Raw genomic sequence first — 26,310 nt, 5'->3', positions numbered from 1 at the left:
TATTCATATCGACAATAATCCGTATCGAATTGCGTCTCGTGCACGAACGCAAAATGCACTTTCGTCCAACAAAATGAAAGACAATAGAGACAGCTATTACGTATGTCTGCCCGATCGATCGTCTTGGAGTTAGGAGCGACGGCGGCAGGTACGATGCTCGTGTTGACACAATTCCGTAAACAGTCAACAATCACGTTACATTCACACATTAATGTCGAATTAATTTTAGTAATATTTTTTTATTTCAGATTACTTTCTATTTTATAACAATTTTTATATACTTCAATCTTTTATCATATTCTTTTTCCATCTTGTATACGATAAAAAATACAATTTATTACATTTTAGAGATTGATCGTATGTAATTGTTCTTTCGCATATTTTGTAAGCAGAGTAGACTTGTACATGTATACAAAAGACAATATATAATATATAGTTAAAATCTTTATTATTAAAAACTGTATATTATATATACAGTTTATATACAAAAGCATCGATAGAATTAAAAATTATATGTGTGCGATAAATATTATTTATAAAATATAGTACATTACAAATATACAAATATATTAAAGGCACGTTATTACGAGATTTACAATGTGTATATTTTGTTTTAGTTTTATCTATTTACTTTGTTTGTTCGATTAAAACAAATATATAATATTTACATGTAATAATTTCATCGTATCTTAGAGGATGGAGAAAATAAGAAAATAATATGTTAAAGTGTAGAAAGTACAATTAAAAATCTACATTAAACACAGTATAAATAACTCTTTAATGGCATTCATATCGCAATTGTTAGCATGTATAATTATATTATTAACCTTAATAAGGTATGGTTTATAAAACTCCCAAATCGAATACAACACACATATCTTTTATTAATTTATCCCCTTATATTTTGTGAAGAGATTGTATAATACGCGAAGGATAGATTTCAGATCCAAATTTACGATATCTGTAATAGAAGCAATTTAAGAAATTTAAAAATCAGAAAAATATTAATCAAATTTTTCCATTATTCGTGCGGTTAGAAATTACAAACCTTCAGGACGAGCTTTAGGTTTCGGTAGTCCAATGTCTTGCATAATATCAAATGCAAATGAAACGTTATGAACTTTCTGATCAACGGTCTTTGGTGTCAAATGAAAGCTACCTAATGGGACAAAAAAGCCTTCTAAAAGACCAAGTAGCAGAGTCAGGAAGACACCGTCGTGGAATTGAGTATCCAAATCAGTCACCTCCAAATGTACCTTGCTTAAGTGTTTATTTACGAATGTTACCAAAGACTATAAAAATAAAAAAAAAAAAAAAAAGAAGATTAATAACTAAACTAAAATCAATATACAGTATAATTACAAAAATGCAAAGAAAGAAATTGACAAAAATCACAACACGAAGGGCTAATTTATAAGCTTACTTTCTTCACAACAGCCAATTTATCGGGTGCGTGATCGAAAAGAGTATCGAATGCGTCGCGTTCGCAACGCATACCCAAATCGTCATACGTTGTCGTTAATTCTTCTCTCACCGTTCTGTGTATAAGCTGGCCATCCTTTTTACGTACCACAACTACTTCTGCGGTAACTCTTTCTGGTAATCTAACGGGAGCGCGAAATAGCCGAGCTAGGCTAACTAGTAGATGCAAAATTGCGACGATATTCTTCGAATGTACAGATTCGACGCTCCATTTGTAAGGCGGATATCGGCCTAATACCCGATTAGCGGCGGACAAGACAACAGTGAGTTTTTGTTTCTGTCCTTCCTCGGATTGAGTTACTTCAGGTACATCGAGTTTCTCTCCGGTCAATTTTTCTATATTTTATACAAATAAACAAAGGTTGCGATTGCTTTTATTCTGTTACAAAGAAAATCTTTTGAAATTTTTCCTACATTTCGAACTGTACGCATTCGTATACCTAAAAGTTTTTGCAGCACTTGTCCATCGTAAAGATCTTCAACGATATCCTTTACAATAATTCGCTGATCAGCCAATTCATCATTGATCCATTCGATTAAAACGGATATCAATTCCTGTAATTTGGGATCTTCCAAAGATTTCGGTTCTATCATGGAACGTTCCTCGTTCTCGTCAAGAGCATACTCCTCTGGCGGCATATCGGGATTAGCAGCGTATCCAGGTGAATCAATCGCATATTTTCCTTCTTCCTGGACATCTTGGACTTAAAATGTCATATAGTTGTTATATAGTTTTGAAGAGTATTTCTTAATCTCGAATATTTAAAAAGTAATCGAATAAAATTCAATTACAATATATCAGTTTAAGAAGATATGTATTGAAATAAAAAATTTATTGTTCGCAAACAGATTCAATTCGTCTCGCTCCATATAAGGATATATGTTTCGTTGAACAGCAATGTAACGAAGTTTGTGAATAAATTTCGCGTCATATATATATATATATATATATATATATATATACATACACTCGAATATAACGAAAGCTAAGGGTACCTTCCTTAATACGTTTCTTCCGTCCGAGCGTTCCGATTTTATCCCAAAAGCTCTCCTCCTTGTCCTCTTTCTTTGTGATCGGAGTTCGTGGTGACTTCGGCCGAGGAGACGCCATTATTGAATATTTTATTGAGGGCGCTCTCCGCTCTCGTCTCTCGTCTCCCGTATATGTGAGTGTAGGGTGCGTTCCACTTAACGACCGCGACGCTCACGATATCATTTTATTCTTGTTGTTCATCGAAAGTTGAACAAAGACAGATGATACTCGCGAGCATTGCGATCGTTGAGTCGTTAACGCGCCCATAGTATATCTAGCTTAAATAAAGGCAAACGCTCGGTCTAGACGTCTAGATATACAAATGTCTATAGCAGTCTATGGCTGCAGCTTTTCAGAGCTGTCTCTTTTTACCATTAAGTACCATGACTGAAAACATCGTCCTGTCACGCAATCGCATCAAATTACACGCGATTTTTGATACCACGCAAATATTTATTCCTATGCTAGAAGATAGTTGAAAATGTTAAGAAGCAGAGAATTAAAATTAATATGAAAAATGGTAAAGTGTATCTCTTAAAAAAACTGCACATCAAACTATGATAATGGTTTTAGAACGGATAGTACATCTGGTCACGTGTTCGACGTAGTTCGTCGATAGACAAGAACAGGTCTGAAAAGCGACAATTCTCGCAGTCCCACATTTCTGGCCGCTAATCAGCTAATCAGCAGAGCCGTGCGCGTTCCAATATAGTATATAGGCTGCGGTCGAGAAGACGCTAGAAATGCTTCGAAGCGTTTGGTTGACCAATCAGAACACAAAGAATAAACATTTCTTTATTCTGATTGGTTAATGCAACGCCTCGAAGCATTTCTAGCGTCTTCCTGACCGCAGCCATACTATATACAATAGTTCAGTGCGAATATTTCTCTGATATCACGAATCCAAAATCTAAACTTCACTCACGGGCACGGGCACGGGCACTGGCACTGGCACTGGCACTGGCACTGGCACAATTAATCAATTAAATAGTCGTTCCGGCAATAGTGAACTTTATCAAGTTGATCGACTCGCATTAGCGCTATACGAATTATGAGCTTTTGGTTTAATTTAGTGAAAAACGCATTTTTCAGAATGTTGCAATTGTTGTCGTTCGGTAAACGAAAGATATCGAATTCTTTGAGCATATATATTAAAACAAATACAGGGAGCACACTCTCTGTCGAATTAGATCCGAAATGGGATATAAAGAATTTGAAGGAAATTGTTGCGCCTCAGATGGGGATAGCGCCGGAAAACATTAAAATTATATTTGCAGGTAAAGAACTGCATAATTCAATTATAATAGAGGTGAGCTTGCTTGCGTATATACACACATACACATGGATAGTTTTGCAGACATTCGTGTATCCAATTACAATATTGTAACATTGTAGGAATGCGATTTAGGTCAACAAAGTATCTTGCATGCAGTACGAATGCCCCATAAAATGCTTGATAGAGAGAAGAATACCACAAATCTTATAGAAGAATCTGAAGTATCTGAAGTATCCGATTTGAATGACAGTGCTGGGAGCAAACCTATGAATGAGACGCTTATGGATTTACCTTTGGATGAGTCTGATCAAAATTTATCCCTAGAAGGTTGTAACAGACATTGATTTAATCAAATAATTAATTTAAATAACAATAAATATTAGAGATTAATTCGTTTCCTCTATATTATCATTGTTGATAGAGCAGCAAGAAAATCGAGCACATTTTTACGTATATTGTTCAGCGCCATGTAAAAATGTGACAGCGGGTAAATTAAGGGTCAAATGTGCAAAATGTGGTAGTGGTGCTGTCACTGTCGATAGAGATCCTCAATGCTGGCCAGATGTATTGCAACCAAGAAGGATAACTGTAAACTGCGAGAGTGATTTTTGTCCTGTAACCACAAGTATGTTTAGGGAAGATACAGAGTCTCAAGTTTCTTATGCACATTTTTATTTTAAATGCGCAAAACATCCTAGTCTAGGAGAAAACGACGAAGCCGTACCGCTTTATCTCGTAAAGCCAAATTTAAGAAATATTCCTTGTTTGGCGTGCACAGATGTCAGGTACTTGGCAATGTATATAAATACTACTTGATGACATATAACATACAATTTATAGAGCTTATTAATGCTAGTATATTATCTGCTTTAGAGAGACTGTATTAGTATTTCCGTGTGAAGCTGGACACGTAACTTGTCTCGATTGCTTTTGTGAATATTGTACGATACTTTTACATGAGCGACGATTTGAATTTGATGAGGAATATTATACTATAGCATGTCCTGCTAGATGTCCCAATTCTTTTATTCGTGAGGTACATCATTTTCATCTTCTTGGCATAGAACAGGTCTGTAACAATAAACTACTCTCATATTTCAACTCGACTTTCTCTAATTTATTATGATGTATTTTATATGTTATATATAGTACGAGAGATATCAGAGATTTAGTACGGAAGAACATGTTTTACGCGCTGGTGGTCTTTTGTGTCCAAGACCAGATTGCGGAATGGGTATTATACCACTTTCTATGGGAGATAATACAGAATGTCGCAGAATCCAGTGCATCGGTGGATGCGGTGTAAGTAACTCTCTTTAGGCAGAAAAAGAACTCTTTTTTTGAAGAAAATTTATCTCGATTAATAATTGTGTAAGCTATATCAGAAATAATGCGTTTCTTCCTACGTGTTTATAATGTCTTATAATATAAATCCACAAATTTTATTTATGTTTTCCTCAATTGTAATATTAAATAGCTTTTTTAATTATCAGTATCTGATTATTTTGAAACTGCTGTTTTTTTACTCGATTATTAATTATATGACTATCACATACATCGATGAATTGTACTCATTGATAATCAGCCTATTGTCGTGTGTAATTTTTTAATTTAATCTGATCATTTTTTTCAGTATGTTTTTTGTAGAATCTGTTTACAAGGATATCATGTAGGAGAATGCGAATCGCAAATGTCGGATGCATCTACAAGTGTCTTTTCTTCTAAATATTATTCAGTGGATCCTTTCAAAGCTGATCAAGTTGGTTTAATTGTGCATCAAAAGCACGGCTTTTTTCTTAGAAATCAAGTTGCATTTTTTTTTTTTTTTTTTCCAGGCTAAATGGGACGAAGCTAGTAAAAAGACAATACAAATATCTACGAAACCTTGTCCAAAATGCAGAACTCCTACTGAAAGAGATGGTACGTCCGAATTAGAATTTAATTTTTCGTTCAAATACATAACTGGACTTTGGATACAAATCTTATCCGATAAATTTATTCAAATATGACGAAATACATACAATATTCTTAAAATATTGTTTTAAAAGATATATAGATATTTTCTAGTTTTCTTTTTTAGGACTACATCTCGCTATTTTTCATATATTTACAAACATAAATCGTTTATTTACAGGTGGCTGCATGCATATGGTGTGCACAAGAGCAGGATGTGATTACCACTGGTGCTGGGTGTGTCAAACGGAATGGACTAGAGAATGTATGGGCAATCATTGGTTTGGATAATACATTAGAAGAAAATTTTATGTCAGTTTATATATATAATCATAACATGTATGATAGCTTGAAAGTTTACACACACACACACACACACACGAACATTATGGAAAAAAAAAATCTGTTGGATAATAGGATATACTATATATTTTGCAATAAAAGTAATAAATAATAATAATATATATATATATATATATATATATATATTATCGCATTTTTTTAAATTTAAATACTGAATCGTGTTTTTATATAAGATTGATCGATTTGATATAGGCCTCATTTAAACCGCTATACTTTAATACGTACTAAATATTACATTGATCAATCGTAATCATTCCTTTAAAGAATGGAACGGCTGTGATTGGACAATACTTAGTATATATTAAAAGGTGTTTTCCAGTAAGGTACACACATAACACAATGTACTACACATTATCACGCGATTGGCTATCAAACACAGAATTTTAAATTTCTTCATTTGACAGCCAATCATGTGATAATATAGTAGTACGCTGTATCATCTGTGTACCTTGCTGGAAAACGCTCAAGGTATATCTGTGTAAACTAGATTTGTTGAGTGTTAAGCCTATCGTACAATGCAAAGATACAGGTAATAGAAACAGGGAATAGAAATTATCCACCAATAGGAGTAGGGAATAGATATTATTCCCTATTCCTATTGGTGGATAATTTCTATTTCCTGTTTCTATTGTCTGTACTTTTGTATTGTGCAATAGGCCTTGTCAACGCCACGCGAATGTTATATTTGTTTGTTTCGCTTGCATTTTCTGCGTTCTGTGTTCGGATCATAGACATAGTATATCTAGATCGAGCGTTTGCCTTTTTTTTAAAGAGTGGAAGTAAAGATGCACATAGAAAAAGACATAATCTGTTTCGTGCCCCTTGCGTTCTCTCTCGCTTGCACAGAGCATAGCGCCCTCTTTCGTCATGCTACGTGCGAGTGAGTGAGAATGCAAGGAGCACGAAACAGAGTATGTCCTTTTCTCCTCAACACTCGGTCTAGATATACTATGTCTATGGTTCGGATTCTTTGCTTTCTTTCCAACCTCCAACGCAGAAATATATAACACTTGACAGGACACTTGACTGATTTCAAATGCAGATGCAGAGAGACAACGAGGATGTATACAAATGTGTAAATTGTGTGTGAAAGTCCGTTGCCACCCACGGACGGGAACGGACACGTTACGCGTGTATCCTTTAGACTTTATTTTTGAGTTTTTTCATCTCCTTTAGAGGAATTTTTTCATTTATCACTTCCAACCTGTTTTCGGCCGGATTATACCGATTCAATTAGATCGGATGTGCCTACGATAAGAAAGAAGAAAAAGAGGAAGAAGAAGAAGTGTTAATTGTGGACATGTCGCAATTAGTCGAGCTATAACCTCTCTATAATATTGGGTCTGTTCTTTATAGCTGAACTGGCTGCATTAGAGGGTTCAGAGTTCATGTTTTTCTCTCCCCATTGGAAGGAAAAAGATAAGCTCTGAACTAGTGCAGCCAGTTATAAAGAACAGATCAATTGTTGTGATTGGGATCACCGATTAAAAACATCAAACGTACGATAAGATATATTTGGCTGCGCAAGAATTGCGTGGGTGTATTTATCGTATTTCTTTTTTGTAGCTCGAGAAGAATGATAGAATAATATTAGAGACAGCAATTTTTTTCAACCTTAATAAATTAAAATGTGGAAACAGTCCAAATTGTTGTGCAATAGATGCGCGTCGCAGAAGAGCAGAGTTCTATCTCGTAATCATCAAACGGCGGAAGTAGTCACGAAACTCGCTAATGTAACAACGGAAAACTCGGAATATGTACTTCCTAAAGAAGCGCGAGTTGTCATATGTGGAGGTGGAGTTATGGGTGGTGCTGTGGCATATCACTTATCTCTTTTAGGATTAGGATCTGAGACTGTTTTAGTAGAAAGCGGCAGGTGAATCATTTTTCTCTTCAATTATATATTTTACACCTCTTTTGAATAAAAAGATTTAGGAAAAAATCAATGTATATTTTTATTTTTCTTATATATATATATATATATATATATATATATATATATATATATTTGTCTTTAGATTGGGAGGTGGAACGACATGGCATACTTCTGGATTAGTAGGAGCCTTCAAGCCTAGTCTAGCGCAAGTAAAACTTGCTCAAGATAGTATTGCCCTATATAAGGAATTGGAGAAGAAAGATCTCTCGACAGGCTGGAAGCAATGCGGCAGTCTTTCTTTGGCACGAACGAGAGATCGTATGATCTCGTTCAGGAGAATGAAGGCACAATCTGTGTAAATATTTGAGCAGATATGATAATTACTACACTACAGAATACGATTTTATATTTTAATTTTATTAAGGTCGCGTGATATCGAATGCCACTTGGTTTCCCCGGAAGAAATTCAGGATCTATGTCCATTATTGAACATTGACGATCTAGTTGGAGGATTATGGATTCCGAAAGATGGTGTTGGTGATCCGTATCAGATTTGTTTGACACTGATTCAAGAAGCAAAACAAAGAGGTATTGTGTCTAAAAGTAAAAAATTCATACATTGAGATCTTTACAAAGACATACAAGTATTACTATGAATTGCTTTTTAAATTAATCTAATTAATTCAGGTGTTACAGTATTTGAGAATTGTGCAGTCACTAAAGTTATTAATCAGAGTGGCCAAGTAAAAGCAGTGGAGACAACACTCGGTGCCATAGCGTGCCAACATTTTGTAAATTGCGCTGGATTTTGGGCACGGAATGTGGGTAAATTAAGCGAGCCATATGTGAAGGTCGGGACCCCTGTGTAATTTAAATATAAAAAAAGTAAAGACAAATTTTTGTTAATAAAAAATAATGTATTGTACTTATATTTTACGCACAGGTACCTCTTCATCCAGTAGAACATTATTATTTACATACTAAACCTATTGCTAATTTAGATCCGATGACACCGGTTATACGAGACTTAGATGGATATATCTATTTTCGAGAGAACAACGGGCGATTGTTAGCCGGCGGTTTCGAGCCAGTCGCGAAACCAGCATTTGAGGATGGCGTGATTCCCGGTTAGATGTAAATTTACATTCTCTGCTATATTAGAAATTATATTTAAACAGTTAATTATTTTATTCTCTAAGTTAATGTCATAAAAATTAACATACAAACTTACTTTATTTAGACTTTTTAGCAACAAGTATATTCTTTATGTAATCATCAGTATCTGACCAAAAAATTTCATTATTTATTTATTTATTTATTTATTTATTTTTTTTTTTTTAGAAAGCACAGATAAGCGATTTTTACCAGAAGATTGGGATCACTTTCACACTTTGCTGGAACAGATGTTACATCGAATCCCTAGCTTGGGAAACGCAGTCCTGGAGAGACTCTGCAACGGGCCCGAAGCGTTCTCCCCGGATTGCAGATGGATCGTAGGAGAGGCTCCGGAAATACGTAACTATTACATCGCTGCCGGAATGAAAACAGTTAGTTAAATTATTATTAGCTCATCGAGTCGTTCACATTGGCTTCCCGATGATGGTCTTTTTTTTTTCTTCAAAGGTCGGAATATCTGCTGCCGGTGGAGTCGGTCGTGCTACGGCGGAATTGATAGTCAATGGATCGACCTCGTTAGATATGTACGAATTAGACGTCTCGCGTTTCCTCGGACTGCACAACAATCGCAAGTTTTTACGAGATCGAGTGCGAGAGGTGCCCGGAATGCATTACGCGCTGCAGTATCCGCATCTCGAATTCAAAACCGGAAGGAACCTGAGAATGTCGCCGATCTATCCGAAGCTCAGAGATGCGGGCGCCGTCTTCGGTCAGGTCATGGGTTACGAGAGACCGTCGTGGTTCCAATCGGACGACGACTGCGGTAATACTCAATCGTGAGATTTTCATATATTACATGATCGTTACTTTATAAAAATCAATATTCTTTTTCTACATATTGCGCATATTAAGATACAGACCTGGAATTCCCCGACGGTTTTCAAAGATATAAAATAGCTTACACGAATACCTTTGGTAAGCCTCCTTGGTTCGACGCAGTCGCGCAAGAATACGCCGCTTGCAGAGAAGCGATCGGTCTGAGTGACTATTCCTCCTTCACGAAGATCGACTTATGGGTAATTATTTAAAGACACTTGCGTACTTTAATTGATAAACTTGCGATGTATTCTCATCATGTATTTTATAATTTTTATATTCGATAGTCGAACGACATGGAAGTCGTAGATTTGTTGCAGTACTTGTGTTCGAATGACGTTGATGTACCCGTGGGAAGTATTATCCATACTGGTATGCAGAATTATCAGGGCGGTTATGAAAACGATTGTAGTTTAGCGCGAATCGCACCGAATCAGTAAGTTGCAACGAATAAATTCGTATCGCGTACGAGCTACTTGTTATTGATGATACAATTGAGAATCGTGTGATGATTCTTATGAAGAAATAAATCGAAGATGTAAAATAAATTTTCTTCTATATAATGCAAAGGTTTATTTTCGAGAAAAATGTTGAAATTTTAGAACATAATGATCGCTTTCCGTTATATTGTCAATAACGCAGATTTTTCTTATGCATAAGAAAAATGAATATACGAATATATTTGGAAACTCTGGATTTTAGTTATATGATGATCGCCCCGACTATACAACAAACACGTTGCAAAAACTGGATCCATCGGTATTTGCCGGCGGACGGTTCTGTTGCCGTATCTGATGTTACATCGGCATATACCGCAATTTGCATAATGGGACCGGCTACCAGAAAACTATTAACCGAATTGACAGACGTAGATTTAAATCCAAAAAATTTTCCATTCTTTACATTTAAGGTAATATAAACTTCAAAGTAAAAAATTTAAAAATAATTTAACTTGTGTATTCGTCATTTTAATTAGGAATTGGATGTTGGACTTGCCAATGGCATTCGTACGATGAATCTAACGCATACCGGAGAACTTGGCTACGTTCTGTATATTCCAAACGAAGTAGTACAATCCAAGAGAGAACTCTCTAATTAATCACTAATATAAGCTTTGCTCTTTTTTAAGCTAATTAATTTTTCTGTCAAAAGAAAAACAGTTTTTTTCCTTCTGACTTATATTAAAGCAAGTTTACGCGAAATTCTACATTTTATAATTTCAGTTTGCCCTGCACGTTTATACAAGGCTTATAGAGGCCGGAGTAAAGTATGGGGTGAAACATGCTGGTTATTACGCAACGAGGGCTTTACGCGTCGAAAAGTTCTACGCATTTTGGGGGCAAGACTTGGATACCTTCACCACTCCTTTGGAATGTGGAAGATCATGGAGAGTGAAATTCGATGTAGATAAAAAAAAAAAAAAAAAAAAAAAAAAAAAAAAAAAAACCGTTGTATAAACTCTTAATTTGATAAAATCTTTGTATTTCGTAGAAAGGAGTCGACTTTATCGGCAGACACGCTCTTCTGAGACAGCGCGAACAAGGAGTCAAGCGCAAATATGTGCAATTATTATTAAACGATCACGATCCCGAGTTCGATACTTGGAGCTGGGGCGGTGAGCCTATTTATCGAAACGGAAAATATTGCGGGATGACAACGACCACGGGTTACGGATTTACTTTTAAAAAACAAGTAAATCAAGTTTTCTTTCCTTTTTATCCTTTTTTTTTCAAAATAAAAAAATTCAAAAAATGTTGAATTTTTAATAACAACAGTTATTAACATTTTTTTCCTCAAATGTTGACAGGTATGTCTTGGATTCGTGCAAAATTTAGACTCGAAAGGTCAGCCGCAAGAAGTGACGAATGAATACGTGTTATCGGGCGATTACGAGGTGAACGTCGCGGGTATCATGTATCCCGCAAAGTGTCACTTGCACAGCCCGAATCTACCGACCAAGTTCCCCGATAAAGAGAGAGACGCTTATCACGCTACGCGCGATCAGCAATCTTTGTAATCCGTAAAACGATAAATGTCTCAAATATGTGTACAAACGATGTATTGTATATAGCAAAAGATTTAATAAAACTGTTTAATAATGCGAATAATCGCTCGTAAATATCACTACATCAAGAGATCTAAAGATCATAGTAGAGATTCTTTGGGACAGAGGATCGTGTAAATAAATTGGGTCCGTTATCCAACTCTCTCTCTCTCTCTCTCTCTCTCTCTCTCTCTCTCTCTCTCTCTCTCTCTCGTTGCGTATCTACTCTAATTCTTGAAAAAATCACACATGTATACTAGTATTTTAGACTATATGTCACAGGTTTTGAAATGTATCGTGTATACACTTATATATAAACAATATTGTTCCTTCTAAAATGTATATTCCTCCTATAAATATTCATCTCACATTGCGCAACATGCTATTTCTCTGTGTATGTATCATGTATTCACTCGAAAACACAATCATAATTAATCGTACATGCACGCACCGAGAAATGTCTATTGTAATTGCATTTGCTGAACACACCATTTGTTATTTGCGTGAACTCTTATTTCATCACGATACGCTTTATTATGTATTGTATATATACTGACATCTTTGCGTTTTGTGTTCACAACACACACACACACGTATGTGTGTGTGTGTGTGTGTGTGTGTGTGTATATATATATATGCATATATATATATATATATATATATATATATATATATATATGTGTGTGTGTGTGTGTGTGTGTGTGTGTGTGTGTGTGTGTGTGTGTGTGTGTAACACATAGTGTGAAATACATTGCTCGAAAGACACATTTATGAGGTGTATGAGGGGCTTTTCCTTCCTCTTTCTCTCTTTTTTTTTCTATATAATCAAAGTTTTTTTTTTATTAAAATATTAACGCAATAATTGTCTCGCTTACACGCTATATGAATCAATACACACTCGCGTACGATATCTATCCATCACGAGAAATTAAACTCAATAGTATACATTTATCCGCATTCATCAACAACTTTTTACAAGCAATACTCTGTCATTATTGATTCTCATCTTACTGTACACATAACGATCGTGTAAAGTGAAACGGTCTATCACTCCGGGATTTCTGTCTCCGCGGTAGGCACCTGTTTCTGGACCATACACGATCTCGCTACGGATTCGAACAATCTGAAACAATCATGAACATCAAATTTGAAAGAAAAAAAGAAATTATTACTCGCGAGTGCAATTGTTGCAATTTCGGTATTCAAAATCTTTAAATTAGAGAAACTATGACTCACTTTTCAATCTCCGGTGCGCAATGTACAAACTCGTGCGACCAGAATTTATAAGTCGGATTCTTGATCAATTCGATGAAGGTGATGAGAAGACCCCATGGATGTGGTCTGTTAACAATCAGTCTTTCGAGGAGAACTCTAGTGATCTGCTCTTGTATCGCTTCCGTGTTCGCTTCAGCGAACAGGTAGAGAAGCGTACAGCTGAAATAATGCGTATGACTGTTGGGATACCGCAGCTGGTTCGCAATGGCGTTCAGGAACAAGTAACGACCCTCGGTGTCGAGATCGACCGCCAGATTCTGGAAGATGTCCATGTGTGCGGAGTGCGCGATGGTGGACATATTGGGAGCGTGGCCCTTGCTGCGAATAAATGCTATTGCCTGCGTACCCACGTAAAGCACCAGAGCATTCATTAACTGAATGTTGTAACGTACGCCGGCCTCTTGCGATACTTGCAGATTGCTGCGCAACTCGGACAGAAAGGTGACCGGCGCGCGAGCTTTTAAATAAGAGTCGAGTTCTTTCTTGAAGGTCAACGGCTGTATTGTGGACGCGAAATTGGTGAGAACACGCGGGGCGTGCGCTATTTCTTGAAGCATGTCGACCTTTAGATTCGGCGTAAACGGATCGGGCAGCCGCATGTTTCTTGGGAAAGCACTCAATATCAGATTTCTCATTTGTATGCAGTTCGGCGGTATTACATCGCAAAATCCGTAGTGATAGTCGCAGAGAAACTCGGGGAAGTCGTGCAACAGTACCAGCAACACTCGCAGTGTGCCCTTATAAAGGCTTGTCACGGGTTTCGCGAGCTCCGCATTACGAAGATAGGGCGCGAGGTACTTGAATAAATCAATAAGAAGTTGCGCATACATACCCCAGCATTTTTGCTGTGGTGTAATGGCGAGCATACGTCCTATGAAAACTCGATGAGAGACCAACTCCAGCCAGGCGTAACAGAAGCCGGATGCCTTCGCCGGACGTAGAATATGCAAGGTGTGACAGAAGGCTGTCAATACTTGAAAGTTGACAGCCTCCAGTACTGGTTCCGGCGCGCACAGCTCCAGGAAGAGCATGATGAAGATTCTGTGATATGGCAATTGCTGGAAATCGGTGCCGCGTATCTCGTGATCTTGTAGCAGCACTCCGGCAACGATACCGAGCACTTTGTTCAAGAGATTGATCTTGGTGTGGGTGTTGGTGGCGTCGCCCGAATGCTTCACTAAGAGTGCCACCAAACGTACAAACGCGTCCAACGAATGAAAGCACTTCGCACGCATGATCGAGGGAGCTGTCGCGGTTTCCGAGAGAGCGCGATAGCAGAGATCGACACACATCTGAGTGCTTAGCTTGAAAAATCTCGTAATTAGATCGTCGGTTTTGAGAATTCCATGTATGTTCATCTGATGCACAAATATGCTGAAGGCTTTGGTAGGATCACGTGCGTGCTGCGGACTGTGATGCATCTGCACCCATTCGCGCAACAGATACTCCGTCTTTTCCATTAGTCCCGGTGGATCATCAAAATCGCGAGCCTGTAAGACAATCGCGGACGTACGACGTACATTAATCATGATCGTATATACGATGCATAAAAAAAGATAAAGATGGAGATATTCTGTAATCTTCGTTAATAATGATTATCGGTCTCTCATAAATCATGAAAAAAAGATTATATTGTTGCTAAAGACTAGAGATTACAAAGATAGATTCTATATACAATATTTCGAATAATCGGAAGCTGCAGTATTCATGCAAATGTTTATTTAGTTTGTTACGTCATTATACGCCATTACACGTGATATTTTTTAATAAATAAGATACCGATAATTTCGTTAACGCGAAGTACGAAATATCACTGTTGACAATAATCTATTTGGATTGAATAATCTGGGCAATCTACTTACTCTCACCTGCAGGATTCCAGAATGAATGTGTGCCGTAGGTCCTGCTGGAGCTCTGTCCACCAGTACACCAGAATCGTGATTGGCACGCAGTGAATCTACTAAACTCGTTAATCTAAAGAGTAAGATTCTGAAATGATATAAATTTCATGCATGTTTGAATACAAAATGCAAACACAATGTTATGATGACTTTGTTTCCAATTTAGTATTATAATTTAGCAATTAAAGAAATATTTTGGAATGTAATATCAAGAATATAGGATCCGATTTTTTTTTTATTTTATTTTAAGATAGCGTTTGTAAATACTATCCGAAAGGGTAACGGGCTAAAAATGCACGCGTGCGAATGAGCACTTTGCTCACTTAAAATATCCTATCTTTGATAATAAGGAAAATAATTAAAGCAAATATAAAAGAGAATAAAAAGGAATAAGAAGGAAAAAAATGTGATGATATCTAAAGAGATTGATATCTATATTAAAAAAAGAACATAGATAAGTTTGGTTTAAACGAAAACAGAGCCTATCATTTTATATATTGTAGTTATCAAATGTTCTGTTTTTTTGAAAGTTAATGTTTATAGCAGTATACCCTTCCGGTGGTGTTCTGTGATGTGCCATTCGAGCCAATATTTCAATTGTATGAAATAAGTCAGTCTCGGTAACATGAGTCGCTTGTCTCTCGTCAATCAAATAAAGCTGAACCAATTGCATAGCGAATGCTGTTGCCATGGCGCTTCCTGCCTCCATAGCTTGCGCTAGAGCTACGTCGAATTGTGGAAGACTGATCAAATGAGACCTGCAAAGTAATAGAGTCCATAATTAATTAGAGTCTTTCCTGAATATCTTTCAAATATCATATGAGTGTAATTTGAGATCATACCTTATAAGATAATCTATGGCTTCAAAATTATATCGAAATTCTTCTCTGTACTCGGTTAGACAACGAGTCACGTGCTTATTGGTCCATTGCATACCGTACGCACGTGGATCCTGAAGACATTTCAAGATCCGCAAGTTTAATTCTCGGTAGCGTTGTAAAAGACCCTCCGAATCCATGACATTGTTAGTGAAGACTAGCCCATCCACCAAACCTTCGATAGCCTAGAACAGCCACAAGTCGCCAATGAGTCTCGTTTTACGCCACGACTTGACCGATTGAATATCATAAGTTTATACGTGTGTATCGAGTAAACTAACTTTCTTTAATAATGTCATAGCGGCACCGGCATCTCTTGATCTTCTGGTCAGAATGATCGTTTCCAGAAGGTTATGAAAGGTAGCATGCTGCGACGGAGGCGCCGCAGGTCCCACAGCAGCCAATAGAACTTCCGCTTCCGCGGCTAGTTTTTCCAGCATAGCGCCCACCTCGTCATTGCTAACAGCCGCCGCGTAAGCCGCTACTTGTTGCGCCGTAGCGACTGCCACGGCCGAATTAGGTGTGAACGTCGCGACGGGAGTCTCCTTTAAAATATAAAGTTAAAAGGAAGAAAGAAATGAGAAAAGATGCACAGGAGCGAGAGACTTAATCTCACAAATCTTTCGATTACATGTTTTTTTTTGTTGTTTTTGTTTTACAAAACACGCAAAAAACATGAATAGTTCTTACATTGATAGGTTTCGGCATGAAGAGTACTTGTGTATCCCGTTCGGAGAGTGGTAGAAATCCTGGAATATTTCTGGCAAATTCTTCATAAACGGCCATCTGTTGTGGCGTCACACCACCGACTTTCAATCGGATTTGCTCTGGCATCCGCTCGGCTTGATATTTGGCGAGAGGATCGCAGTATCGTCGGCCTTCTTGCCGAGCAATTTTTCGCAATTCCATCTCGCTTAGTAGCCGCTTGTCCATCTCAGGTATCGCTTTCTCGATAGCAGTCTTTTGTACAAATGCGCAGGCGAGTTCCATGTTATCAGCGGCAACTACATTCGCCGCTTGTTCGGCAAGCTCCTTTTGCTGTGGAGTCGTACCGATCAATGCCGTGAGCAAGGCTTGTTTTAAATTCGTGCTGATGGATGCCAGAATCTATGCGCGAAGGGATAAAAGATTAATTCGATATCGTCGCACAGTTTATTTGGTTTAAGCATTAACATGTAATTATATGTCTTGTGTATTACTAGATATACAGGGTGTCCGGTAAAGATTGTGCCAACGCTCGTGAGAGGGTAGAGCACAGTAAACTGAATAGAAAAGTCCTGTAATATTTTTTTCTATAACGCTTAATAAAGGAGATATTATTGAGTAAAGTCTGGTCAATCAGCGCCGACTTTTAGCCGGACGCGCGTCGGTGAGCCGCCCGCCTGGTAATGTGCATCGTCGTAGCGACGGAGCGAGCGCTCACGCACACCACCAGGCGCGCGGCTAAAGATCGGAGCTGATTGGCAGACATTATTCGATAATAACTTCTTTATTAAGTGTTATAGAAAAAAATATTACAGAATTTTTCTATTCAGCTTACCGTGTTCTACCTGCTCACGAGCGTTGACGCAATCTTTACCGGACATCCTGTATATGTAAAAAGCTCGAACAAAAGTTTCTTAATTTTATTAAAGTTTTTAAGTTTACCGACTTGTAAATTTAAATTTGAAATTATTCGTTCTTCAATTATTCCACAAGATTTCAACTATATATTTCTTATATATTTGTCATATTAAATAATTTTTTTAAAGTCGCTTAAGTTTTTCCAAAGTCCTTTGCTATAGTAATTTTTGTAATACTCTGCGTAGACTTACTTGATCGCGACACGTGATCATAGCCATGCCAGCGGTTAAATTGCGCACCATGTTACGTCCAGCCGTCCGTATCCGCAGTTCTTCCGGATCCAACGCGAAATCTTTCTTCACTATCTGCTCGCTAGTTGTAAGAGCTATCTTGATAGATCTATCGACAACAGGATGAATCCATTCTTGAATCGCTCTTTCGACTGCTGGGCGAATAAACTGCTTCAGATGAGGATGTGTTTGGAATAGGGGCAACTGAAATCAATATATCCATAATAAAATAGTATTCAATCTTACAGATATGGGTATAATTTGTAATATGTGCGATTTTTAAATCGTATGTCAATTATGAAAGGTAATTTGAGAAGAAATACTTTTTGTCGAGAGAAGAGAAAAGGATGAAGAAGAGAGAGAAAGAGAGAGAGAGAGAGAGAGAGAGAGAGAGAGAGAAGCGATAATAAAAACATCAATAAAACAAGCTTTTTCATACTTGATTGTTAATAGTAATGTGCTGCGATATATTGGCAATGCCTGTTACAGATATATCCATATAATTGAATCGTGGTTCAGGCGCGCCGCCGGTCGGCAACGAGGGTGTTGTATTCGCGGGTGGCGCGGATTGAGGATTGATGACGGCGCCGCCGCTCGTTGTAGCTCCGACCAATTCCTCTATAGGCCCCTGAGATTGTTGTTGATTGCTAGTAGTTTCCGATTTCTTGTTCGGATGCGATAACTGATATTCTAAATTACGCAATTTTTCCGGATCTTTCAGATAAATGATTGGTTTCAGTTCCTATGCAGAGCGAAAAGCCGATTTTAATTTTTATATATAAAATCGAATCAAATTATATACTGCTGTAGAATCAAATACATGACACTCTTACCCCGACATCAATGCTCAGATTCTTGCAAAGTACTTCTATCTCAAACTTTAAATTTAATTTCAGATCAGGTTCCTGATGTAGCTCAGCTAGAACATTCATAATCGCCATAGTCCAGGGATTGGGTGGACGAAAGACACGACTTTTCGCACAACTCTCAAGTACTTTCGCGACAAAGGGCACTACATAAAGTAGTTCTTGTTGCCCTTTGTGATATGCTTCAACGAGTAAACTTTTTAAATCTATGTCTATCTGTTAGATAATCAAAATTCGATAACATTTATACAATACATAATGACGACATTATAATACACATGGCGTTTGCACTGATAATGATATACCTGCAAAATAGGCTTATTCCTGCCGAGTGTTAACATTCCGAGCCAATGTCCTAAATTCTTTAATAGCGACCGATCCGAGAAATTAGCTATTCCCTTATCGCTTCGTAAGAGAACCTAAGAAAAAATAAAATTTATATAAACATTTACAAGAAAAATTCACGAAGTTTTTCTCAACTATTCATACACTATAAAAAAGACACGTTCTTAATTTTCCTTAATTCGAATACAACCAGTTACATTGATACAATGAAATAATAATGAGCTAGAATTTTTCGTAGAGATCCACTCATTTATTTACTACCAACTACTGCTATTACTACAAAATTACTAGAGAATATATCACTCCACTACCTACCTTGATATTTCGAAATGTCTCTCTCGTGACCATTTTATTCACCTCAGGTAATTTTATACAATCCAAAAAATTCGAGTATAGGGCATGAAAATTCAACTCTATACTGGCACGTTTCATTACTAGATATTGCGCCATCCACGGCCAATATTCCTCCGTGACAATCTCGCGAATTTCGTCGCATTTCTGTTGCAGATTCAATTGACTGAGATTATTGAAAATGAAAGCCGTTTTATCCTGCAAAGCTTCTGGCGGCGTCGTGATTTTTTCCTCTTTATCTGTCGCCACGAGCAACGTATCGATATTAGTTGCATTAGCGACCGAAGGCATAGAGGGCTGCGACAGAAAGCGTGTCATGGAATGAGATTTTTGAGACCAAAAAGATATCGAGAAATTTTGTTTATTGAACTTACTCTGGCCGAAAGAGATGCAGTCGGAGTCGTGGACGGTTTCGCTTGTGTAGTGCTGGTTGTGACGGTAGTCGTAGTCATGGTCTTATAAGGAGTCGTGACCGGAGCCAAGATAGCCGCCAAAGTTTTCGGAAGAACTGGGCCTTGAGGTCTCGACGGTGGCTCCTGTCCTTGCAATCCGTATTCTATATACTCTATCAGATGCTGCGGAAATTCGTTGAAATGCGGAATCGTTCTAACATGTTCGCAATATGTTTGGTAATCTTTCAAACGGCTCTTGAATCGATCCAAGGCCGTTATGCCGAAATAGTACATTTTGCTAGCCTCCGGTTTTTTGAGCGCGTCGAGGACAAATCTTAGCGCCAATCCGAGAGTCATGTAACTATTGACGAGTCCTCTCTCGATAATTCCACCGAACAATTGCGCCGTTATCTGCAGTTCTTTCTCCGGATATTGCGGGAAAAATCTATACTCCTCGAATAAATTTCGCAACATACAATTAAACACCTCTCTCTCCCGTCTAATACCGGAATCTTGAAATTTTTTTAACATATCGAGCACCTCGTCGATCGACAAAGTCGGGTGTGGCGGATGATTGTATATACGTTGAAAATAGCTGTTTGCCTCGTCCTCGACCTCTTTGGATACATTTTGACCCATGTCCGGAAATAGATTCGAGGTTTCCGGAATTCTCGCTTTCTCGATGCCGGTCGGCGGTCCGAGACGTCCCAATCCGCCTATCGTACCACCAGGAAGTACGGACGGTCCTTGAGTACCAACTGGACCCGAGTGTAGTTGCGAGGATAAGGGCAATATGGAGAACGGGCTCGGAGAGGGTCCCATGAGTCGCGAAGGAGAGCCAGGTGCCGAAACTAGAGGTCCTAGAGCGCCGGGCAAATTAAACGCGGAACTACTCGGAGGTCCGAGACCCGTGCCAAGACCCATAGTAGCGAGACTCGAACTAAGATTCCCAAGGGGATCTACTTGCTTCGAGGAAAATAACTGTGGAAAATAACATCAACGTACATAGTCATACGTATGATCTTAAATAGCACAAAATAAATAATGAAAAAAATTTGGAGGAAACTCTGAAGAACACGAACAAAATAATAGCTAGAGAAAAAAGTCAGCTCCAAAATACCTGGCTTCCCAAAGTTGCTGGATTAAACGGTTCTAATCCTCGATGTCTCAAAACTCCCGGCGGTGGTGGCCTGTTCATAGTGCTCTTACTCAACATTAGACTGCAATTCTGCACCATCGTCATTATTAATTCCGAGAGTTCTTGGGAGACACTCCTATAATATGCAAAAATAGAATAATAATCAGATATAATTTATAAGATATAAGCACATAAGAAAATTAGACAGTGATAAATTATACAAAAGAAAACATACCCAGCGCAAACTTGTAAACAAGCCAATATTGTAGTGAGCGTTTCCTGCGGTAACTGACTCGCTTTGGGAACTGTAAGATCTTCCTTTATACCAGGACCCATGACTTGAGGACATCGTCGTTGTAGGAACTTGACGCACGCGGCAACGAAAACTTCTCCGTGATCTCTGATTTTATCTGTTAGCCATTTTTCCAGTTTCAAATACTCTCGTCGGGACGCCAAACAAGCGAGATCAATGACGAATGGAAAAGATTGCGAATTGAGTAAGGCAGAAAGAGCTTTCAAATCTTGCGCAACATCCAAAATTCGAGACAATCTTGTTTGATCATGATCACCGCGTGTATACCAATCCGCCATGGCATGCATTATAATCGTCTTTATTTTAGTGTTATTGGCATGCCATGCATGATGCAGTATCACAGCAGAATTTGGATGATTGCCGAGAAAGATGGGCAATAATGTGGTAAAGAGTTCCTGTCTCAGTAACGTGAGCGGCGGATTTATTTGTAATAACGCCAAGACGAGCACGTCCGGACAGTGTTGCACCGGCCATTTAAATATTTCCTGTACAGAATTATATAAGCCTCTCTCTGCCATATGCAGAAGCAGTTCGACTATATTCAGCGATCGCCACGTTTGACCTTCTTTGCTATCGCTCTCAGGAGCTGCCTTCAATACATCGACAGTTACCGAATGATATGGATAATCGGCGAAACAAAATATATCTGGACACTTGAGAATCTGTTGAATCAAAGAGAATTGACCCTCTACATTATCCCAGTGTCGATAGAATAGCTCGACGGGAAACATGTCAGGCGGATATCCTTGATGTTGGAGACCTAATTTAAGACCAGTAATCAATAAGCTTAAACCTTGCCTATCCTTGATAATAAACTCTGCATGGTCCAACTTGACTACGACATCGTTCCAAGATAATGTAGATTGCTGAAATATAAACATATGAAATTTGTAACCACACGCATTTTTTATATAATTTAAAAATCATAAATATAGAAAATATATTTAAAAGTAAGTTTGTTATATTTTAACAAAAACAAAGACACATATAAAAGCACGCATATGTGCAATATAGAGATGACGTTCCACGATTATAAGATCAATTTATTTTCCGTAGTAAAGATCGCGAATCATTAGCCTCTCTCCCAATTTCTTAAGCGGGCGAGTTTAAATCTTATCTGAGAGTTGAAAGATCATCATTAGCTGCCATTTTTGTTTCACTTCTCGGCGAAGTATCCTTCCGAAGAATAATTCCCGAAAAGTAAACAAGTTTGTGCACAGTTTATAAGATTGCAGTCATCGGTCTCCGAGAAGCGATTTCATAACCAAAAGAAACGCTATAAAACGCTATATAACAAACACATATACGAGACATAAAGTTTACCATTTCTTTTAAAGTTTGAATAAATACTTCCACGTTCCATGTCGTGGGAATGATACTGTCCGATGGTTTTTCCTTATTCGAATCCTGCGAGGCGGCCGAATTACCCCAAAATGATTGTAAACCGCCAGCATCGTCGAGGTTGCTACAACTGCGTGCCATATGCGCCAACACGCGAGCAACGCATGCCGGCGGTATTTCCCTCGCGCCTAAACCCGTCAATGCCGATCGGCATTCGTCCACACTACTGGTAAAGCTATATCCTAATTCCATAATTAACTCCACCAGAGTATTGTTATCCTGAAATAAAAAAGGATATAAATATTTTGCAGCGTAAATGTAAATTTTTATCGATGATAAATAAATATATGACGATGAGTAAAATAATAAAAATTACAGATGGACGAAAAAAAAAAGTTTTTGTCACGTAACTCTAATCAGAGTAGGTATTTCTTATAGATTTTCTAAGATTTTCACAGAAAACAATGCCGCTACCCAAATTGTTCCATCACGTTAGGTTTTAAAGTTATTTTAAATTTTAAAATAAAAAGTCGCTAATTTCTCTCATCTTAGAATTCAAAATAATTGTAAAAGCTGACACGATGGAACAATTTGGACAGCGGCATTGTTTTCTGTGGCAGAAAATCTATAAGAAATACCTATTCCGATTAGAGTTACTCGACAAAAAGAAATTTTTGTAAATCCATGTTATTAATGCAAATATTATAACGATAAATAAAATAATGTAAATTATGGATGATAAATAAATACTAATTTACCATTTGATTGACAGCCATGTTGAACTCGATCTTGAACTGTGGTGTTTCCCCGTCTCCTGGATACAGGAATGGTGCTAACACCACTGGTACCAGTTCACGGGGAAAATCGCGCCGAAGGTTTTGAAGAAATTTTTCTTTCGCCTCGATGGATAAATTATAAGGATTGTTGGTATGAAAAACTTGGCCGAGTATCAATTGAAGGACTTGAGGCAAAGAATCGTGCAAACCACCCTCGTGATGTTTGTTGCTCGTCTCGGAGTTTATATAATTTTTTATTAATTCAGGCAATTGCTTCCGAGTATGCTCTAAAGCTAACAAACGGATTTCTGTGTTTTCCGAATGCTGTAACGCAATCGCAAATGCAACTTCCTGCACCAAGGTTAAGCCGAGAGTTTTTTTTAAATCGACAAAAAACTTTGAAGAGGGATTCAACGTCTGAAAGGAAATATACAATAGGATTAGCATATATACACCGTCTTGTAAAATCCATTCTCAATAACAGTAATATATAATGGCGCATAAATACCTTTTGATGATGTAAAGGATTATCTATAGCAAAGCACAGATTAGATATAAAAGAAGGTTTGCTCAATAAACTGTTGCACTCTTGTTTCAGCAACTTTGCTTGGAAATAATCTTTCGCGCTCGACTCTGACAGCTCACTCTTGAAAAAGTCAACGCACGAAATCAGACAGCGCAAGAAATGTCGATCCGCTTCCAGACCGTGCCACTGCACCAACTATCGAAGGATCAGAATTAAAGCACAATTATTCAAAGATCTTGGATCTTCAACAACTTTAACAATAATACATCACAGCATTCTTTTAACATATGTATTTTTGTTACACATGTGAAAATTTCACGCGTCCAATGCGTTATAAATAACATATATTTTCGTATTAAAATTATAATTTCGAAAAATCTCGATAAAGAACCGGATGTACATGTCGTGTTCTTGGACGAGAGAGCTCGAAAGAAGCTGGTTTAAGACGAGGTTAAGATAGAAAACGGAAGTAAACATACCACGTCGACGAGCATAAGAGAAGAAACCATTTGAAAACAATGTATTTGCAAAGAAAGTAAATAAATGTATAAGTATTAATCGAGCAGGACAAAATCGGTCTCAAAATACCTGCGAGACGTTGCGTGAAAACGCGTGCGAGTTGACGAACACAAGCTATTACGACGCATCGATATTGTGCCGTATATCGGTAAAATTATGAGAAAGCGCAGAGGAAAGTTAAACGAACATGTGTATTACGTTTGCGTCTCACAAAAAGTAAAGGTCGACAAAGAAGGGAAAGGGGTGGGGAACGGAAGTTGGCGTAGAACGGCCGTGGCGCGAGAGAAAAGAGGGATAGGAAAGGGGAAGGAGGGGAGGAGAAAGAAGAAATGGATTCGTAGAAACGATTATTTAGGTAGAGAGAACGGCAGGTTTTTTTCTTCTCACCGAATAACGTGAAAATAATGTATAATACTTACAACCGATATCTCTCGACAGCTTTCCTCGTAATTTTTCTTACTCAAATTCGCAACCAAATAACTGATTTGTGACAAAGTAAAAGACAACGAGTCCAGGTTCATAGTTCCATGAATACGACCTCGAAAGCTTCAAACGCGTTTGAAGCTTTCTTCGGTATCCACGAATTGCCGCCGCCCCGGATTCTCGCTTCCTCGTTAAAAGCATGAAAGTTACATTGGCACAATCCTATGACCAACATCGGGATTGATATTATTGGGATACGATTTCACAGCAACGTCATGGCGTGAGCACAACACGGACGAGGCTCACAAAAAAAAAAACACGTAACACTGTTCTCGAAGCAATCTCTATTCTATCTATCTATCTATCTATCTATCTATCTATCTATCTATCTATCTATCTATCTATCTCTCTCTCTCTTCCCCACTAACGTCTCACACCACTATCGTCGCGTGTATTATAGTCGCCGCACAAAATCGTATACATAAAAGTCACAATTGTTCGCATTGCGCCGTATATCGTAGCTGCCCGTATCCCATCTCTTCACGGTCAGATTCGTCCATGACGATGATATAAGAAAAACGGCGAGATAAGGGTATACAAAATTCTCGTACAAGATGCGCACTCGTGTTCCGAACGGTCTACGTATAAATTAAAACGATGCGACGCGCTCTCTCTCACTTATATATAGACACAAGAACGATCCACGAAATGCTGAAAAGCAATATGGCGTTCAACGTTACTATGGCTGCGGTCGGGAAGACGCTATAAATGCTTCGAAGCGTTTGATCGACCAATCAGGATAAAAAGAGTAAAGATTTCTTAATTCCGAATGGTTAATGAAATGCTTCGAAGAATCTCTAGCGTCGTCGTCTTCTCGACAGCAGCCTATATTATGGCTGCGGTCGAAAAGACACTAGAAATGCTTCGAAGAGTTCGATCGACCAATCAGGACACAAAGAGTAAAGATTTCTTAAATCTGATTGGCAAATGCAATTCTTGGAAGCATCTCTAGCGTCTTCTCGACCGCTGCCTATATTACATTTCAATTTTTTTTTTTTTTTTTTTGTTGGCGATCAGACTAACGACTATCTTTCCTTAACGGTACGTGTGAACTTCCGAAAAGCACGGAGAACATTCCCGAAAAAGACCTAGACTATCGCCACGCAGCGCCTCTTATACCGAGCTCACCACTAAGGGCTCATCTCATTTTGAGCGCCATCACTCATGCTCGCGCATGCTCCGTACGCTTCTTATACACGAACTAACTTAAACGTATGAGTAAATTGCACAATATAATAAAACAAATATAAAATCACGCACACGCTGTCAAACTAAACTACAATAAAATATAATTAATCAGACATAAATAATATTAACGCAACGTACAAGCATAA

General features: G+C 37.9%; 4 protein-coding genes across 14 annotated transcripts; 2 read left to right on the top strand and 2 right to left on the bottom strand.

Moving 5' to 3' along the window:
- Nucleotides 1–510: 510 nt before the first annotated feature.
- Parvin (beta-parvin) lies at nt 511–2,993 on the bottom strand. Of its 2 annotated transcripts, none has more exons than XM_070302871.1 (5): nt 2,479–2,993; nt 1,923–2,186; nt 1,424–1,818; nt 1,049–1,256; nt 511–961 (listed from the first exon to the last, which is right to left on the bottom strand). In XM_070302871.1, the coding sequence occupies exons 1-5, from the start codon at nt 2,591–2,593 to the stop codon at nt 885–887; spliced, it is 1,059 nt and encodes a 352-aa protein (XP_070158972.1). In that variant the 5' UTR covers nt 2,594–2,993; the 3' UTR covers nt 511–884. The 2 variants fall into 2 exon arrangements, with proteins under 2 accessions (XP_070158972.1, XP_070158971.1); XM_070302870.1 differs by having other exon boundaries at nt 515–961; nt 1,049–1,292; nt 2,479–2,988.
- A 614-nt stretch (nt 2,994–3,607) lies between these two features.
- Park (E3 ubiquitin-protein ligase parkin) lies at nt 3,608–6,182 on the top strand. Of its 2 annotated transcripts, none has more exons than XM_070302868.1 (8): nt 3,608–3,824; nt 3,911–4,118; nt 4,213–4,576; nt 4,665–4,860; nt 4,941–5,093; nt 5,425–5,550; nt 5,627–5,711; nt 5,926–6,182. In XM_070302868.1, the coding sequence occupies exons 1-8, from the start codon at nt 3,609–3,611 to the stop codon at nt 6,033–6,035; spliced, it is 1,458 nt and encodes a 485-aa protein (XP_070158969.1). In that variant the 5' UTR covers nt 3,608; the 3' UTR covers nt 6,036–6,182. The 2 variants fall into 2 exon arrangements, with proteins under 2 accessions (XP_070158969.1, XP_070158970.1); XM_070302869.1 differs by having other exon boundaries at nt 3,705–3,792.
- Nucleotides 6,183–7,033: 851 nt separating this feature from the next.
- On the top strand, nt 7,034–12,563 carry LOC138936842 (pyruvate dehydrogenase phosphatase regulatory subunit, mitochondrial). Of its 8 annotated transcripts, none has more exons than XM_070302595.1 (15): nt 7,034–7,189; nt 7,768–7,983; nt 8,126–8,338; nt 8,408–8,571; nt 8,671–8,834; nt 8,927–9,110; nt 9,325–9,530; nt 9,607–9,922; nt 10,012–10,175; nt 10,263–10,411; nt 10,678–10,885; nt 10,952–11,041; nt 11,199–11,378; nt 11,467–11,667; nt 11,783–12,563. In XM_070302595.1, the coding sequence occupies exons 1-15, from the start codon at nt 7,179–7,181 to the stop codon at nt 11,990–11,992; spliced, it is 2,676 nt and encodes an 891-aa protein (XP_070158696.1). In that variant the 5' UTR covers nt 7,034–7,178; the 3' UTR covers nt 11,993–12,563. The 8 variants fall into 8 exon arrangements, with proteins under 8 accessions (XP_070158696.1, XP_070158694.1, XP_070158692.1 ...); XM_070302593.1 differs by having other exon boundaries at nt 7,034–7,448; nt 7,674–7,983; nt 11,783–12,562; XM_070302591.1 differs by having other exon boundaries at nt 7,034–7,606; nt 7,674–7,983; nt 11,783–12,562.
- A 116-nt stretch (nt 12,564–12,679) lies between these two features.
- Not1 (CCR4-NOT transcription complex subunit 1) lies at nt 12,680–25,609 on the bottom strand. Of its 2 annotated transcripts, none has more exons than XM_070302390.1 (19): nt 24,913–25,609; nt 23,957–24,169; nt 23,431–23,865; nt 22,655–22,951; nt 21,254–22,197; nt 21,001–21,154; nt 19,863–20,861; nt 19,453–19,785; nt 19,098–19,211; nt 18,760–19,008; nt 18,366–18,668; nt 17,888–18,130; nt 16,764–17,180; nt 16,355–16,618; nt 16,038–16,258; nt 15,747–15,953; nt 15,157–15,283; nt 13,256–14,784; nt 12,680–13,142 (listed from the first exon to the last, which is right to left on the bottom strand). In XM_070302390.1, exons 1-19 carry the CDS (start codon nt 25,012–25,014, stop codon nt 13,067–13,069), a joined length of 7,227 nt encoding a protein of 2,408 aa, XP_070158491.1. In that variant the 5' UTR covers nt 25,015–25,609; the 3' UTR covers nt 12,680–13,066. The 2 variants fall into 2 exon arrangements, with proteins under 2 accessions (XP_070158491.1, XP_070158492.1); XM_070302391.1 differs by having other exon boundaries at nt 15,163–15,283.
- Between the last annotated feature and the right edge of the window lie 701 nt (nt 25,610–26,310).

The sequence above is a fragment of the Polyergus mexicanus genome, unplaced genomic scaffold, assembly GCF_030449975.1.
Source record: "Polyergus mexicanus isolate NDT 795.1 unplaced genomic scaffold, iyPolMexi1.0 SCAF_10, whole genome shotgun sequence".
Classification (NCBI taxonomy): Eukaryota; Metazoa; Arthropoda; class Insecta; order Hymenoptera; family Formicidae; genus Polyergus; species Polyergus mexicanus.
Note: the sequence above shows the minus strand (reverse complement) of the source record. Positions and strands in the feature narration are given on the sequence as shown.

Coding starts and splice junctions, on each gene's coding strand:
- Parvin (XM_070302870.1), bottom strand. CDS start 2,593: ATGGCGTCTCCTCGGCCGAAGTCACCACGAACTCCGATCACAAAGAAA. Junction 1,819..1,922: donor AGTGCTGCAAAAACTTTTAG/GTATACGAATGC, acceptor TATAAAATATAG/AAAAATTGACCGGAGAGAAA. Junction 1,293..1,423: donor AATTGGCTGTTGTGAAGAAA/GTAAGCTTATAA, acceptor TTATTTTTATAG/TCTTTGGTAACATTCGTAAA.
- Park (XM_070302868.1), top strand. CDS start 3,609: ATGTTGCAATTGTTGTCGTTCGGTAAACGAAAGATATCGAATTCTTTG. Junction 5,094..5,424: donor AGTGCATCGGTGGATGCGGT/GTAAGTAACTCT, acceptor CATTTTTTTCAG/TATGTTTTTTGTAGAATCTG. Junction 5,712..5,925: donor AACTCCTACTGAAAGAGATG/GTACGTCCGAAT, acceptor GTTTATTTACAG/GTGGCTGCATGCATATGGTG.
- LOC138936842 (XM_070302593.1), top strand. CDS start 7,736: ATGTGGAAACAGTCCAAATTGTTGTGCAATAGATGCGCGTCGCAGAAG. Junction 10,412..10,677: donor GCGCGAATCGCACCGAATCA/GTAAGTTGCAAC, acceptor TCTGGATTTTAG/TTATATGATGATCGCCCCGA. Junction 11,379..11,466: donor CATGGAGAGTGAAATTCGAT/GTAGATAAAAAA, acceptor TGTATTTCGTAG/AAAGGAGTCGACTTTATCGG.
- Not1 (XM_070302390.1), bottom strand. CDS start 25,014: ATGAACCTGGACTCGTTGTCTTTTACTTTGTCACAAATCAGTTATTTG. Junction 24,170..24,912: donor GCTGTCGAGAGATATCGGTT/GTAAGTATTATA, acceptor ATCCTTCGATAG/TTGGTGCAGTGGCACGGTCT. Junction 18,131..18,365: donor ACATTACTATTAACAATCAA/GTATGAAAAAGC, acceptor TATTGATTTCAG/TTGCCCCTATTCCAAACACA.